This window comes from Lissotriton helveticus, chromosome 2_1 (assembly GCF_964261635.1).
Source record: "Lissotriton helveticus chromosome 2_1, aLisHel1.1, whole genome shotgun sequence".
Lineage (NCBI taxonomy): Eukaryota > Metazoa > Chordata > Amphibia > Caudata > Salamandridae > Lissotriton > Lissotriton helveticus.
This window is the reverse complement of record NC_136059.1, coordinates 1,059,068,018-1,059,082,568: the sequence shown is the minus strand read 5'-3', so window position 1 is coordinate 1,059,082,568 and position 14,551 is coordinate 1,059,068,018. Positions and strand designations below refer to the sequence as shown.

Below are 14,551 nucleotides of genomic sequence, written 5' to 3'. Positions count from 1 at the left end.
CTGAAGTTCCAGTGGGCGCAACATCGGGGCAACCTGTCCGACCATGTTCAGATCTCGGAGGGCACTGCATGACAGTTGCATTGGTGGCTCATGAATCACTACTGGGTCAGTGGCAGATCCCTCTCCCTTCCCCAACCAGAGCACACAGTGGTGACCGATTCGTCCCTCCTGGGATGGGGAGGCCACTTGGGAGAGCCAGAGATCAGAGGCCTCAGGTCTCCGGCGGAGTCCCGGCTCCATATCAACCTTCTGGAGCTGCGGGCGATCCGACTTGAACTGAAGGCATTCCTTCCCTCTGCAGGTGTTCATGGACAACACCACCTCCATGTGGTATTGCAACAAACAGGGCGTGGTGGGGTCTTGGACCCTATGCCAGGAGGCGCTGCACCTATCTACAAGCCTGGAAAATCAAGGCATTACCTTGGTAGTTCAACACCTGGTTGGTTCTCTGAACGCCAGGGTGGACAAACTCAGCCGCCGGTGCATGGTGGATCACGAATGGCGTCTGAACTCAGACGTGGCGCTAGGTCTCTTTCAGCAGTGGGGAGAACCTTGGTTATATCTATTCGCCACCGAAGAGAACCGGCAATGTCATCAGTTCTGCGTGTTGGAATTTCTAAGGCGGCACTCGCTCTGCGATGCTTTTCGTTGCGAGTGGAGTTGCGGGCTGTTGTATGCCTTTCCGCCTATACCACTTTTGCCCAGAGTGCTGAAGACGATCAGGCGCGACCGGTCCTAAGTCATTCTTGTGGCTCCGGACTGGGCTTGAGAGTTTGGTATCCCAAGCTACTCAGTATGAGCGTTTGATCTCCCGATCCGTCTGCCTCTTCGGGAGGATCTTCTGTCGCAGCAGAAGGGGACGGTCCTCCACCCGAACCTGTCCAGCCTCCACCTCCATGCTTGTAGATTTAGCGGCAACAGTTGACACCTTTCGATCTTCCTTCCGAAGTCTGTGATGTCATTCTGGCGGCCAGGCGGCCCTCCACCAAAACAGTGTACGCCTGTCGGTGGAACAGATTTGTGGCATGGAGCACAGCTAAGACTGTGGATCCCCTTTCTGCCTCGCTCTCTGAGGTTCTTCTGTTCCTTCTCTCTTTGGCCCAGCAGGGCTCTGCTCTGGGCACTATCAAAGGTTATCTTTCGGCCATCTCAGCTTTTCTATGGCTTCCAGGTCAGCCTTCTCTTTTTAAGTCCCCGGTTGTTAACCGTTTTCTTAAAGGCATTACTCATACGTTTCCACCAGCGCCCTTCATAATGCCTCAGTGGGACTTGAATCTTGTCTTGACTTTTCTGATGTGTGCTCCCTTTGTGCCCCTTCATAACTGTCCCTTACGTCTTCTTACTCTCAAGACGGAATTCCTGGTAGCTATCACCTCTGCCAGGATAGTGAGTGAGCTCCAGGCTCTTTCTTCCAAACATCCTTTCCTTTCTGTTCATCCGGACAAGGTGGTTCTCAGGACCCGTCCTTCTTTCTTGCTGAAGGTTGTCACGCCCTTCCACGTCGGGCAGACTATCACTTTGCCCACCTTCTTTCCGCCTCCGCATCCTTCAAGGGAAGAGGAGAGGCTCCACTGTCTGGACCCAAAACGTGTGTTCGCATTCTATCTGCAGCGTACACAGCAGTTCCGGTGGATGATCAACTCTTTGTTGGCTACGTGGGTGCCAAAAAAGTTGGGCGGTGCACAAACAGACCGGCTCCCGGTGGGTCTTTCTGTGCATCAAAGCATGTTACTCCTTGGCCAAGAAGGAGCCTCCTGTGGGACTGCGTGCCCATTCGACCAGGGCAACAGCCACTACTGCCTTGGGACGCTGTGTCCCCCTGCAGGATATTTGTCAGTCAGCTACGTAGGCCTCGCTGTACACGTTTACCAAGCACTACTGCCTTGATAGTCCGGTCCGGAGGGACGGCTTCTTTGGCCATTCTGTGCTCCGTGATTTTCTGGTGTAATCCTGTTCGCAGACCCACCACCGGGGTTGGTATTGCTGGGTTATCTATTCAAAGGTAAGGAATCTATCACTAACGTGTCTCTTTCAGATGCACAAGTTACTTGTGTAACGATATATCTGCAAGAGGCATTAGTTGGTGATAGATTCTTTACCGCCCCGCCCATCCTCCCCGTTCTGCGAACTGATTACTAGGGTTAAGGTCATCCCCATTTAGGGCCCTAATTTATGTACCAATTGTGCGTCTCTTGCATAGCTCTGTGTTTCTGCTCAGAATAGTTGTGTACAGAACTGACGTCAGCGCGCATGGGTGGCGCCTAAGTACTCTCCGTGACGTCATCTCGGCGCCTACGACGCCAGTGACTGACGCGGAGCCGCAAGACGCCACCTACTGGTGCGCAGAGGTACTGCTAAGCAGAAAAACTTTTCCGGATCCAGCCTGATGCCTGGGGTTATTCTAAAGTAAGGAATCTATCACCAACTAATGTCTCTTACAGATATATTGTTACACAAGTAAGTAACTTGTGCGTTTGGGCACAATATCAAAGTATGACAATATTTCTGTATGCAACGTTCTGACCTACCTCCACTTATTGTTTTAATAAAAAAATATATATTCTAAAGCACAAAATTCATAATACTGCAGTTGTTAGCACCAGAGGGGTTTTCAAAACTGTGGATCTACATTTCTCTCTTATGGCACAAATGCAGATCAGTAAATTAGCACTTACCTTATTTTGGTCTACCTGTTCTGCCACAGGTCTGTTAATTCCCATCATGTTTTTGCAGTGAATGTTTAAGTGAGGAATTGAGATTTTAGTGTTCCACACGTAGGCTGTTCTATAAATTATTTTACTTTCTTGCAGTGCAGCAAAAATGTATGTGTATGTTTTTTAGGCATTTGCTGAAGCGGCCAGCAAGTCGTCGGATGTCTTCAAAAAAGATCAGACCCCATTTGTGATAAAAAATTCTTTGGGACTCACAATTTCAGTTTCTCCAAGTGAGTCTTTCACTGCTGTTAATGTTGGTGCTGGAACAAAAACAATCGACGTGACTGATGGTGACTACCTCAATATGGATTATGTCCGTGGAAAAAGCGAGACAGACCAGTTCTCTGCAATGACAAGCCTTAGCAGCAAGCTGTTTTTCATTCAGCTCAGTAAGTTATTCTACACAAATCATTGTTTTTATTAATTAAAACAAAACTAAATGTTTAAAGCATGTGCTGCTGTAGTCCACATACACTTTTGCTACCTAGTATTAGGCACATATACTGGAAAAACATTTTTTAAATACAAATAAGAGGTTTTAGTTTAAAGGGAACTCTTGATCCGCCCCTAAAACCTTCAATGCACCACAACACAGACTGCACCTTAAATAGTTTTTTCTCCTGTCAGTTTTTGACATGCCATCTAGTGCTCTGGTACTGTGGCACTACAGAAGCCGAAGACTTCGAAGCGTTGACACTGGATTGTGGGGCTACAACAAGAGAGGTCCTTGTGCAACAGTCGGACACTTTGCATCCTAATCTTGGGACAATCCCAGGACAAGGTCTATGCTTATGACTCCTGCAGACAAAGGAAATAGAAAATACCAATTTAGCATTCTGGCCCTACTGTAGCAGCAAGTTCCCGTGCTGGGGCAACATTGGGTCTGTAACCACTGCCTCTCAAGGGGAGGGGGTGACAACCCTCCTTTTAGTCTGTAAAGCATTTCAGTGCCAAAAAACGTTAATGAACCCATGGGATCAACAGTGGGTGCATTACAGGCAGCAGTGCGGAGGCTCTCCTGATCCATCATTCAGACAAGGCAGCAGGGATATCAATGGAACTTACTCTGACTCCATACAGTGTGCGCCCCGGTGGTTTGGAGACCCCTTGAGGAGCAGAGTCCTGAATGTGTCTCATGTAATAACTCAGTCTTCGAAGATCAGTTGTCTCCAGGTCCCTATATGAAACCTGCACCCAGAACTAAGACCACATTTAGGAGTTCTTACTCAGTTCACACTTAAGATCTTCCCTCCAGTGTTTGACAGGGCAAGGAACAGCCTCAAGAGACTTACACCTCATCTCCTGAACCACCTTCAAAGAGGCTCCAACAAACAATCAACATTGCTCTCTGTTCCCAAAAGGCATCTTGTTCTTCAGAGACTCCTACAGTGAAAGAGGCTGAGCCTTGAGGCCGAGATCCTACTCTGTCTCAGAACTAATCTGAACACAAAAGCCAGATTGAAACCAGCTTTGAGCCCAATGGCAAGTGACACCTTTCCTGCCAAAGAGAAAGGTGACCAGTCTGACATACAGCAAAGGAGGCTTTACATAAACTCAGTCTTCGGCTGTATCCCCACGCTCTTCAACATCTACATGGCCCCCCTCACTACCATCAGCAGAAAGCACGATGGCACCCAGCTCATCTTCTCCCTCACCAAGGAACCCGACATCAGCAGGCACAGGTTCCAGGTTGTGATGAAAGACATCACATCCTGGATGAGAAGCAGCTGCCTGAAGCTCAACTCGGAGAAAATGAAAGTCCTCCTCCTCAGATCCACCCCCTCCGCATAGGACAACACTTGGTGGCCCACCTCCCTCGGCAACCCTCCCACACCCACAGACCATGCCCGCAACCCCGGCATCATACTCTACTCCTCCTTCACAATGAAGCAACAGGTCAACTCTGTTTCTTCCAAATGCTTCAATACCCTCTGCTTTCTCCGCCCCTCAAAAGGATCCCCCCCCGAATCCTGAAGGTCCATCATCCACGCACTCATAACCTGCAGACTGGACTACAGGAAGGCCCTTTACGCCGGGATCAACAAATCTATACTTCTCAAACTCCAGACCATCAACAACACTGCAGCCAGACTCGTCCTCAGCATCCCGCGACAAGACCACATCACCCAGCACCTACGAGACCTCCACTGGCTCCCTGTCGAAAAGAGAGTGAGCTTGACGCTGCTCACTCATTCTTACAAATCCCTCAACCACACCGGACCCCAATATACAAAAGAATCTCCTTCTACGGACCCAAGAGAAAACTCCGCTCCACCAACCTTGCCCTGGCTGAAATCCCACTTATCTGCAGAGCCAAAACGGGAGAAAGAGCCTACTTCTACATCATGGCCAAGACCTGGAGCGATCGCCCCCTCAGCATCAGACGGACCCCCACTCTGCAACCATTCAGATAGAGCCTCAAGACCTGGCTCTTTGGATGAGACAGAGCTGCTCGAGCCCCCTCCCTCCCCCCAGTGCCTTGAGACCCTCACGGGTGAGTATTGCGCTTCACAAATCCCTGATTGATTGATATCCTTACACAGCCACCTACAATAAGCCAGCTACACACCTGAAAACGCTTCCCCACCTTTAAGGAGGCAGCTCAGAGTAACCAGGTGCTTATTATACACCAAAAAAGTTACAGAAGAAAGCCACATCTGATAGAGACTACTAGCCACAGATTCCTTAACGTAGAATTATCCCCAGGCGTTAGACTGGATCCAGAAAATTTTCTTTGCCATAGCATCTCTGCACGCCGGGGGCGGTACCATGTGACTCCGCCCTGACGTCCACGGGGGTGACGTCAGCAAGGTCACATAAGCCTCACCTTGGCGCGCCTACGTCAGTTTTTCTCTTTTCCGTGTGCAACGCAGATCCGGCTTGTGTCCTGGCCTGTTTTCAGGCCTTCTTTTTCATGCTTTGCGTTGAGGAACAGTGTGTGAATGCCTTCGGGCTTCAAGACGTGTACCTCTTGTGGACGTCAGATGTCAGCGACGGACCCTTTCCCGATCTGTATGTGGTGTTTGGGCGAGCACTATGAGTCGACGGACTGTGACGCTTGTCAGCACCTCAAACCGAAGTCACGGCGGGAGCGCCGGATGAAATTGCTGTTGGCCTGCTTGTCCAGGTCGGTGTCGTCTCAGCATCCGTCCTCTACCTCGGAAGCCAGGATCCGCCGATTCCGACTGCGGCATCGCCCTTCGCCACAGCCCCAAGGGCGTTGCTCACCGGCTGGTAGGTCCTGCAGCTTGTCTCTGGGGCCCTCACCTCGTTTGCCAGAGGGCGCGGGGTCCCCTAGGGTCATGCGCCCTCGCCTGTCGCCACCTTACCCGCCGTTTCCTGGCATCAGGGTAACTAGGGCCCAAACGACAGCCTACGTTACGGCTCTGCAGGCTTCTTTGGCCCCTCCTCCACCTCCTGAGACGTCTGTGGATCCCTTGCCTCGCGCGTGGCCTTCTGCGGAGTCGCCGGCGGCTCTGGCGCCGAAGGGTTCGCCTTCAGGTCGTCGTAGAGTGTTTTTGTCGAGGTGCGGTCCTGCGGGGCTCCCCTCTTCATCCCACGGCGTCCCTGTCTCGCTGCAAATCCCTACGGGGCTCCCTGTGTCGTCGCAGGAGATCGCCGCGACTCAGTGTTTGTCCTCGGTCCTCTGAGCGGGCGTCTGCCTCACCAGAGGCCGTTTCGGCGCCAAAGACTTTCCTCCCCCTGGCCCTGGTGGTGCCGCAGGTGGAGGCCGGGGTCTGGATTGATTTACCGAACCCATCTTGGTCCTCTACGCGGGCGGCTGCCTGGGTGAGGTCAAGCCGGCGCCATTTCGGCTCCAACCCCACCCCATTCTCCTAGGGAGCACTTGGTGGTGGAGGTCGACTCCAATGTCCACTCCAGCGCCGATCGGCGTGGAGCCGGCGCCTGTGGCGGACTCTACGGCGCCGGGCCTGCGTCGGGTCCTCGACTCATTTCCGTTGGTTCCTTCCTCTCCTGAGGTTTGTCATCTCCTGGTCTCTTCTTCTCTGGAGACGGGAAGTCGCACTGTTGCTTTTTCACCGGCGTCGTCCAGGGAGGGCTCCTCGCCATACCCGCGGCCTCAGTACTCAGACCCTCTCGTCCGCAGTTTGTGGTTGGTTGCTTCGCCGGCTTCTCCACCTTCCCCGGGCCCTGAGGTCCCCAAATCGTCTGTGGATCCCCCACCATTCAGGGGCTGGCCGCTTCTTCCTCCAGCTGGTCTTGGGGATGGACGGCTTAGTTTACAGCCTTCGCCCTCTGAGGAATTGCTTTCTTCCCCGCAACGCCCTACGTAGGCCAGTGTTGCTTCTGTTCGGGCTATTTCCAAGGACGCTGGCATTTTGCGGATGGTTGACACCGTCACTCCATTCCCTAAGGATCATCTGTTGGAAGTTCTCCACCAGGGCTCTGGTGGACGGGAGCTGTTCCTTCTCTTCGAAGCGTCGCTCTACAACTCTCTTCTGGGACCTTGGGGTTATCCTGTCACGGGTGATCTGGTGCCTCAGCCGCTCCTACATCACCTCCGTCCTGCTCCGCACAACCCAGTCTGCCTTTCCTTCCACCCTTCTACTCGGGGCCCTCTTTCCCGTCCTTGCCTGTGGTGTTGTTTCATCCGTCACAGGAGGCCCCGGTCGTTGGATTCATGGGGGCGTATCATCTTTGCTTCCTCCATTGCTGCTTTGCGAGCGCTCAACACACTTTGTGCATTGGCCAGGGCTACCTCCAGCCTATGGGATTCTGTGAAGTCCCTTCTTTCTCACGTCTCCCATGACTGTGCCCCTGCTGACCTACGACATCATGTGTTGGATGGTCGAGAGTTGACCGCGTTTATTCTCCGTGCGGCCTTGGATGTTGCTGATGCTCTTGGCCGTGCTATGGCCAGTTCTGTGGCTCTCCGTCGCCATGCTTGGCTGCGGGATGGTGTTTTTAGTGAGAATATTAGAGAACGTCTGGTTGACCTGCCCTTTGATGGGGTTCTTTTGTTTAACACTCACACGGACTCCGCCATTCAGCGTCTCCTTGATGGGCTCTGTCCTCCTCCCCCTTCGTAAGCTGGCTTGTTGATTCTCCAGGGCTTGATGGGAGGCGTTATCCCACCTTCTTCCTGGAATCTGGTGTTTTGAGTGGCCTGTTTGTATGTTCTGTGTGGTTTTACGTGCCTTTGGGGTTCCTAGGTTGACCCCTTTCTTCTGTTTGTATTTGTATGTGGATTTATAGAGCGCGATTGTTGCCGGGGGCGTCCAAGCGCTAAGGAACCAACAGATGTTTTGGGCAGAGGCAGGGATAGTTAGCAGGGATTACTGTGAGGAGTTGAAAAGAACTGTCTTGAGCTGTTTCCGGAATGAGGAGAGATTGGGGTCAGCTCTCAGATGAAGAGGAAGGGCGTTCCACAGCTTGGAAGCGTTATGGGCGAAGGTCCTACCGCCTGATCTGGCTCTTTTTATTCTGGGTGCGGTGGCCATAAAGGTCTGGTTTGAACGGAGGTTTCTGCTTGGATGGTAGTGGGAGACTAGGTCGCGGGTGATCATAGGGCCTGTGTTCCAGAAAGCCTGGTGGGCGATACACATGGCTTTGAAGTGGATTCTTTGGCGTACTGGCAGCCAGTGTAGACTGGTCAGGCCAGCTCTGACAGATTGCCGACGTGGGAGCTGGAGCAGTGTCCGTGCTGCACAGTTCTGCACTGTTTGAAGTCTCCGCAGTGTGTGGTCTGGCGCAGCGAGGTACAGGATGTTGTTAAAATCGAGGCGGGACTGGATCAGACCCTGGATGGCCACCTGCTTAGCCTCCATGGGTAAAAGATGAAGAACTTTTTTAAGCATCCTAAGAAGGCCAAAGCAGGTGGCCGAAAGTTTGGTAGCTTGTATATCAAATGAAAGGGATCTGTCCAGCCACACCCCATGACTCCTGATGTTATCCTTAGGTGCTGGGGGAGTGCCCAGACAGGGTGGCCACAGGGAGTTGAAGAAGCTTGGATCAGAGGGGCCCAGAAGCATCAGCTCCGTCTTGTCCCCGTTTAGTTTGAGTGATGAGGACGACATCCAGCTCTTTACCTCCTCAAGACACTTACTGAGTCCTCCACTCATAGGCATGTTGGCCTCCTGCGTCAATGAGACCACCAGCTGGGTGTCGTCCGCATAGGAAATGATCTTAACTCCATACGGACGAACAACCTCAGCCAGTGGCCTCATATAAATGTTGAATAGCGCAGGGCTTAAAGAGGAGCCTTGTGGGACCCCGCACCTTAATGGTCTGCTAGTGGACACTGATTCACCGTCGAATACCTGAAAGGATCTGTCTTTCAGGAAGGACTCGAACCATAGCCATGCCTTGTGCTTGATGCCAATACTAGACAGACGGTTCAGCAAGATGTCATGGCTGACCGTGTCAAAGGCCGCGCTGAGGTCAAGGAGGATCACTGCCACTGATCCCCCTTGGTCCAGGATTTTTCTGGATTCCTTGGTGACCATGAGGAGGGCGGTCTCAGTTCCGTGCTTGGGTCTGAAGCCTGTCTGGGTGGGATCTAACAGTTGGTTGTTTTCAAGGAAAGTGACCAGTTGGCCGTTAATGTATTTCTCCAAAACTTTACTCAGCCATGGGAGTAGGGAGATTGGCCGGTATTTGCTGAAGTCTGAGGGGTCCAGGCTGGGTTTCTTCAGCAGGGCTTGAACCATGGCCCGTTTCCATCCAGGCGGGACCGGGCCGGAGGAGATAGAAGCATTCAGGAGGTTCATTATGATGGGCAAAGTGACCTGAGATGCCGACATTATAATGTCTGGTGGAGCTGGGTCATTGGGGGAGCCAGATTTAACTTTCCGGGCCACAGATTTCAGAGACACCAGATCAAGGGGGGGAAGTGGTCCAGTGTGGAAGGAGGCTGTGGGGAAGGGTGTGCCAAGATTGTGTTAGTCAAGGCTGGGACGGAGGTGGCCAAGGGGGGAAGGAGGCATACATTTTGTTGACTTTTTGATGGAAAAAGTCTGCCACCTTGTTGCAATGTTCTGAGGATTTGGTCTCAGGCAGGCTGGGTGGTAACTTCGTGAGATTTTTTACAATTTGGAAGATCTCCTTTGGTTTTGATTTGGCTAAAATGATTTTGTTAGAGAAATATGCAGCTTGAGTGACTTTGATTTCTTCTTTATACTCTTTAAGTAGCGTTCGATATTGAGTTTTTTCCATTGGTGAGAAGTCCAGACGCCATTTCCTTTCAGCTTTCCTACATAGGCGTTTCTTTGCCCTAAGGGCCTCTGAGTACCAGGGTGCAGTTTTGTGGAAGCGTTTCAGTGTGGTTTTTCTTTTGGGAAGAGAGTTATCAAGGGTTTGAGTGATCCAGTCTTAATATGTCTGGTTAGCTAGGCAGGGATCCTTATTATAGAGAGGAGGGCTGCTAGCGAGTTTGGTCGTCCATTTATCGACTGGAAGGCGGGACCAGGCTCTGGCTATTCGTACTGTGGGTCTGATGGTTGGGGGCTTAAATGAGGTCCAGGTAAAGGGGACTAGTAAATGGTCAGTCCATGGGAGGGGGATTGGTGGACTTGATGCCAGATCTGCACAGTTGCTGAACACAGGGTCCAGCAAATGGCCCTTGACGTGGGTTGGAGACCTGACAATTTGGGTTAGTTGCAGAGCTGCTAGGTCGTCTATAAGCATGGTCGCCGTGTGATCTGTTGTGGAGTCAAAGTGAAAGTTAAGATCACCTAGCAGGGTGAAGTTCGAGGAAGTGCTGATGCGTTCAGCCACAATCGGAGCAAGAAGATTGTGGAATTGCTTGGGGGGACCTGGGGGGCGGTAGATTAAAGTTCCTGTGAAGCAGTTGTTAGGGGAGAGTTCGAGGCTGAAGGCTAAGCTCTCGCAGTCAGGGATGGTTTCCGGGATAACTCGACAAAGGAACTGGTCTTTATAGATGATTGCTAAGCCTCCTCCTCTACCCTCAGGGCGGTCCTGCCGAATGATTTGGAAGCCGGGAGGGAGGGCTGTGACTACTGTAGGGTCCGAGTCTGTGGCCAGCCATGTTTCCGTCAGGAAAACAATGTCTGGCATACGTTCTTCCAGCAGCAGTGCAAACTCTGCCCTGTGTTTAGGCAGGGATCTACAGTTTAGCAAGAACATACGGTACTCGTGTGTCTGGTCTTGGGCCGGCTTAGGTTTAAGGGTTGATTGACAGGTGGGACAAGTATATGGAATGTCTTCTGCGTGAAACAGATGCAGATAGCAATCCCTTCCATGGGGTCTCAATCCAAGGAGGGTATCAGCGCTGTAATGCTTGAGCTTTGCAGCCTGAGATATAGGGGGGGTGGCCCTAGGCCCGGTCTCGGCGCGGACGAGCGCAGACGAGCTTGCCTTATGCGCGCCTTCGGCGCGCAATCATCGCGCCCGCTGCGCTCGTCCGCTGCGCTTCCGGAACATGCACATATTTGTAGGGAGGGAACAATGCAAGGGGCGTGGCCTTGAAGTGGGCGTGTCCCAGTCAGGGAGAGGGGAATGAAGTTGGCGGGAAACGGCGATTTTGCCCTTACCAGTGCTCGTTTTTCAGCAGGAAGGGGTGCCTGCACACTGTAGTTGTGTGACAGGGAAGGTGAGTGATTTAAAAAACAAAGTGAAATTTTACAGTTTTTAAAAAGTTATGCTCAGTTTTCCTTGCTACTCCCGGCTGTGCCTCAGGAGGGTTCAAAAGTTATCTAAAGCACTAGTGGTCAGCGCGTCTTTTATAACTTTGAAGGGTGGGGCGTGGCCTCGAAGTGGGCGTGTCCCAGTCAGGGAGAGGGGAATGAAGTTGGCGGGAAAACTGCGATTTTGCCCTTACCAGTGCTCGTTTTTCAGCAGGAAGGGGTGCCTGCACACTGTAGTTGTGTGACAGGGAAGGTGAGTGATTTAAAAAACAAAGTGAAATTTTACAGTTTTTAAAAAGTTATGCTCAGTTTTCCTTGCTACTCCCGGCTGTGCCTCAGGAGGGTTCACAAGTTATCTAAAGCACTAGTGGTCAGCACGTCTTTTATAACTTTGAAGGGGGGCGTGGCCTCGAAATGGGCGTGTCCCAGTCAGAGAGAGGGGAATGGGAATGAAGTTGGCGGGAAAACTGCGATTTTGCCCTTACCAGTGCTCGTTTTTCAGCAGGAAGGGGTGCCTGCACACTGTAGTTGTGTGACAGGGAAGGTGAGTGATTTAAAAAACAAAGTGAAATTTTACAGTTTTTAAAAAGTTATGTTCAGTTTTCCTTGCTACGGCTGTGCCTCAGGAGGGTTCAAAAGTTATCTAAAGCACTAGTGGTCAGCGCGTCTTTTATAACTTCGATGGGGGGGGCGTGGCCTCGAAGTGGGCGTGTCCCAGTCAGGGAGAGGGGAATGAAGTTGGCGGGAAAACGGAGATTTTGCCCTTACCAGTGCTCGTTTTTCAGCAGGAAGGGGTGCCTGCACACTGTAGTTGTGTGACAGGGAAGGCGAGTGATTTAAAAAACAAAGTGACATTTTACAGTTTTTAAAAAGTTATGCTCAGTTTTCCTTGCTACTCCCGGCTGTGCCTCAGGAGGGTTCAAAAGTTATTCTGTTGGCTCCTGGTTCAGCCCCTATGGCAATTGTGTATTTTTTGGCTGCTTGATAACCTGTCTGTGGTTTAACCACAGGTCTTATGTTCTTGTTCTCTGATGCGGGATTTTTTCCCTACGAGTGGTTCCCATATTTTCTTTGGGACGTGTCTTACCCTAAGTGGAGTACTTGTAGCTATTGTATAGCTCTGCCATATGCTGGGAGGGTGTTAACTTCCCTTGCAGGTTCCTCGCCTTTCCTGGTGTTACTGAATGTCACTGGTGCGGTTTCTTTGAATCTTGTCGTGGCGTTGCTTGCGCTACTCCAGGTTCTGTCCTTTCAGCTTTCATTGCATCGCTGGACCGGCCTTGGCTACCATCTGCGGCGTTGTGCTATGGTGTTTCCGCCCCATTTTTAGTCTGGTGTTTTGGCCTGGTCCTCTGTCTGGTGTTCCAGGGGGGATTGGATTTCCTGGTCCTTCCGGTGTTCTGGTGGGCGGCCTTGTCCGTCCTACGTAATTCTCTTCCTCTCTTCTGGCTGGTGAATGTGGGAATGTGGGATACTTGTAAAGCGCACTGTTACTCTACCCGAGTGTCCTGGCGCTGTAGACCGCTGGGGAACCAGTCCTGGTTTTTTTTCCCTGTGAGATGGTCCCTTTCTGGGTATCTCCAGGGTGAAACCAGGCATCCCTGGCGTCTGTGGGGGGCTGTTGTAGAGATGAGGCAAGCTTAATGCCCAGAGTTACCGTGTGTGTTCCCTGGTTAGAGTAGGCACTGAGGCGAGAATTATCAAGTCCATTGACCCTGGTCCAAGACCCTGCCGCGTCGGGAATTGAACCCTGGTCCCGGGCCGTTCTCTGCTTACAGGTCTGCCGCCTCTAACCAGTGAGCCACACCTCTCCCACTTCTTTTTGTGGGTCGGGTTTGTCTGGAACGGCTTCCCTATTGAGATGTTCTGGATTCCCCTGGCCTTGCCTTCATCTTGCGTTAGGCTTGGTTTGGGTGCTCAGCTTCATGGTACTGGTCTGCTGCCGACGGTGCACGCCCGCTCTTCTGGTTCACTGCCGGGGGTCCTGGCGTGGGCCCTTGATTTTTGTTTTGCTGGAGCCTTGCGAGACTACGTTCTTCTTCTCTCGCCTGCCTTTCTTGACTATGGCACCGTTCTTGCCTTGCCGCTGACTCGAGGCTCAGGCCTGTTCAGCTGTCCCCTTCACTCGTGTGTTCTTCGGTGGCGGGCCTTGCCTCTATTTCTACATATTCTCCATAGAGTTTGGGGTGGCTCTTTTCTTCCTCGGTACTCCTCTGCCGTTGTTTGATCCTCCTGGGCGTTCTGTTGGAGGTTCCTGGTACCTTGGATGGACTGGGGGTGTCCTGGCCTCCCCTCGCCTTGTCCTTGCTCATTCTGCTTGGTGGGGGCTGGGCTCCCCTTCTTGTCCCCTTTGCACATCCCCTGCTGGTGCCTTGTGTTTGTTTTTATCCTACTGGAAGGCTCTCTCACAGGCCCGCCTCCCTTCTGGGTATGGCTAGGGTGTCTATTCTACGTTAAGGAATCTGCAGCTAGTAGTCTCGATCAGATGTACAAGTTACTTACCTTCGGTAATGATGTATCTGGTAGAGACGATTCTAGCCGCAGATTCCTTCACGACCCGCCCTACCTCCCCTTCCTGCGAGGACCATTAGCTTAGTCTTCTGCACTCGCCTGCCTCCGGGTGGTTTTTGCCTTCTGCGAGTGCCCTCTTTGCCTTCCTCCGTAGATGGATGCTCATTCTGTTTGCTTGATTCACTCCTTCCTTTGTGGTGAGTGGTTGGGTGGTCCATGGGTACTTCTGCGTCCCTGCACCCTGGTCTCCAGTGTGGGGCCTACTCGTGCCCTTTTTTCATTGCTTGCACTTTGGCTCCTCGACAGCCCTCTGAGTTGGGGTCTCTTGTTTGTGCCTTCACTCTTTATTCTTAAGAGGGAATGCACCTCTCCTTGTTGGTGTTGTCTTGGGTTAGATTGTCTTTACTCTTTTGGCCTTGTTGTCCCTCACTGTCATGCCTTTTCTTCTATGGCACCATCCCTGTGGAACAAACTACCTCTGAACCTTCGCACAATTGTTGAACATATGAGTTTTCGAAAAAAACTGAAAACCTGGCTTTTCTGCTAGTTCTATTTTCTGGCCCATTTTCTTTCTTAGGACCGTCTGCATGCGCCATGAGACTCCCTCGGATGTGAAATGTGCGCAATACAAATATCCAGACTAGACTAGACTAGATTGTTATGGGCTGGGGTTGCACACTTCTTCGTCTGTTGTGATGTTTTTCACCTGCTTTCTGTCCC

General features: G+C 51.8%; 1 protein-coding gene across 2 annotated transcripts in view; it reads left to right on the top strand.

The window, feature by feature from the left end:
- Positions 1 to 14,551, top strand: part of VPS13A (vacuolar protein sorting 13 homolog A) — a 2,196,319-nt gene that overhangs the window by 1,022,173 nt on the left and 1,159,595 nt on the right. For both annotated transcript variants that reach the window (XM_078675860.1, XM_078675861.1), the window contains exon 44: positions 2,842 to 3,103. In XM_078675860.1, the coding sequence (XP_078531986.1) occupies positions 2,842 to 3,103 (262 nt within the window). The remainder of the gene's footprint in view (positions 1 to 2,841; positions 3,104 to 14,551) is intronic.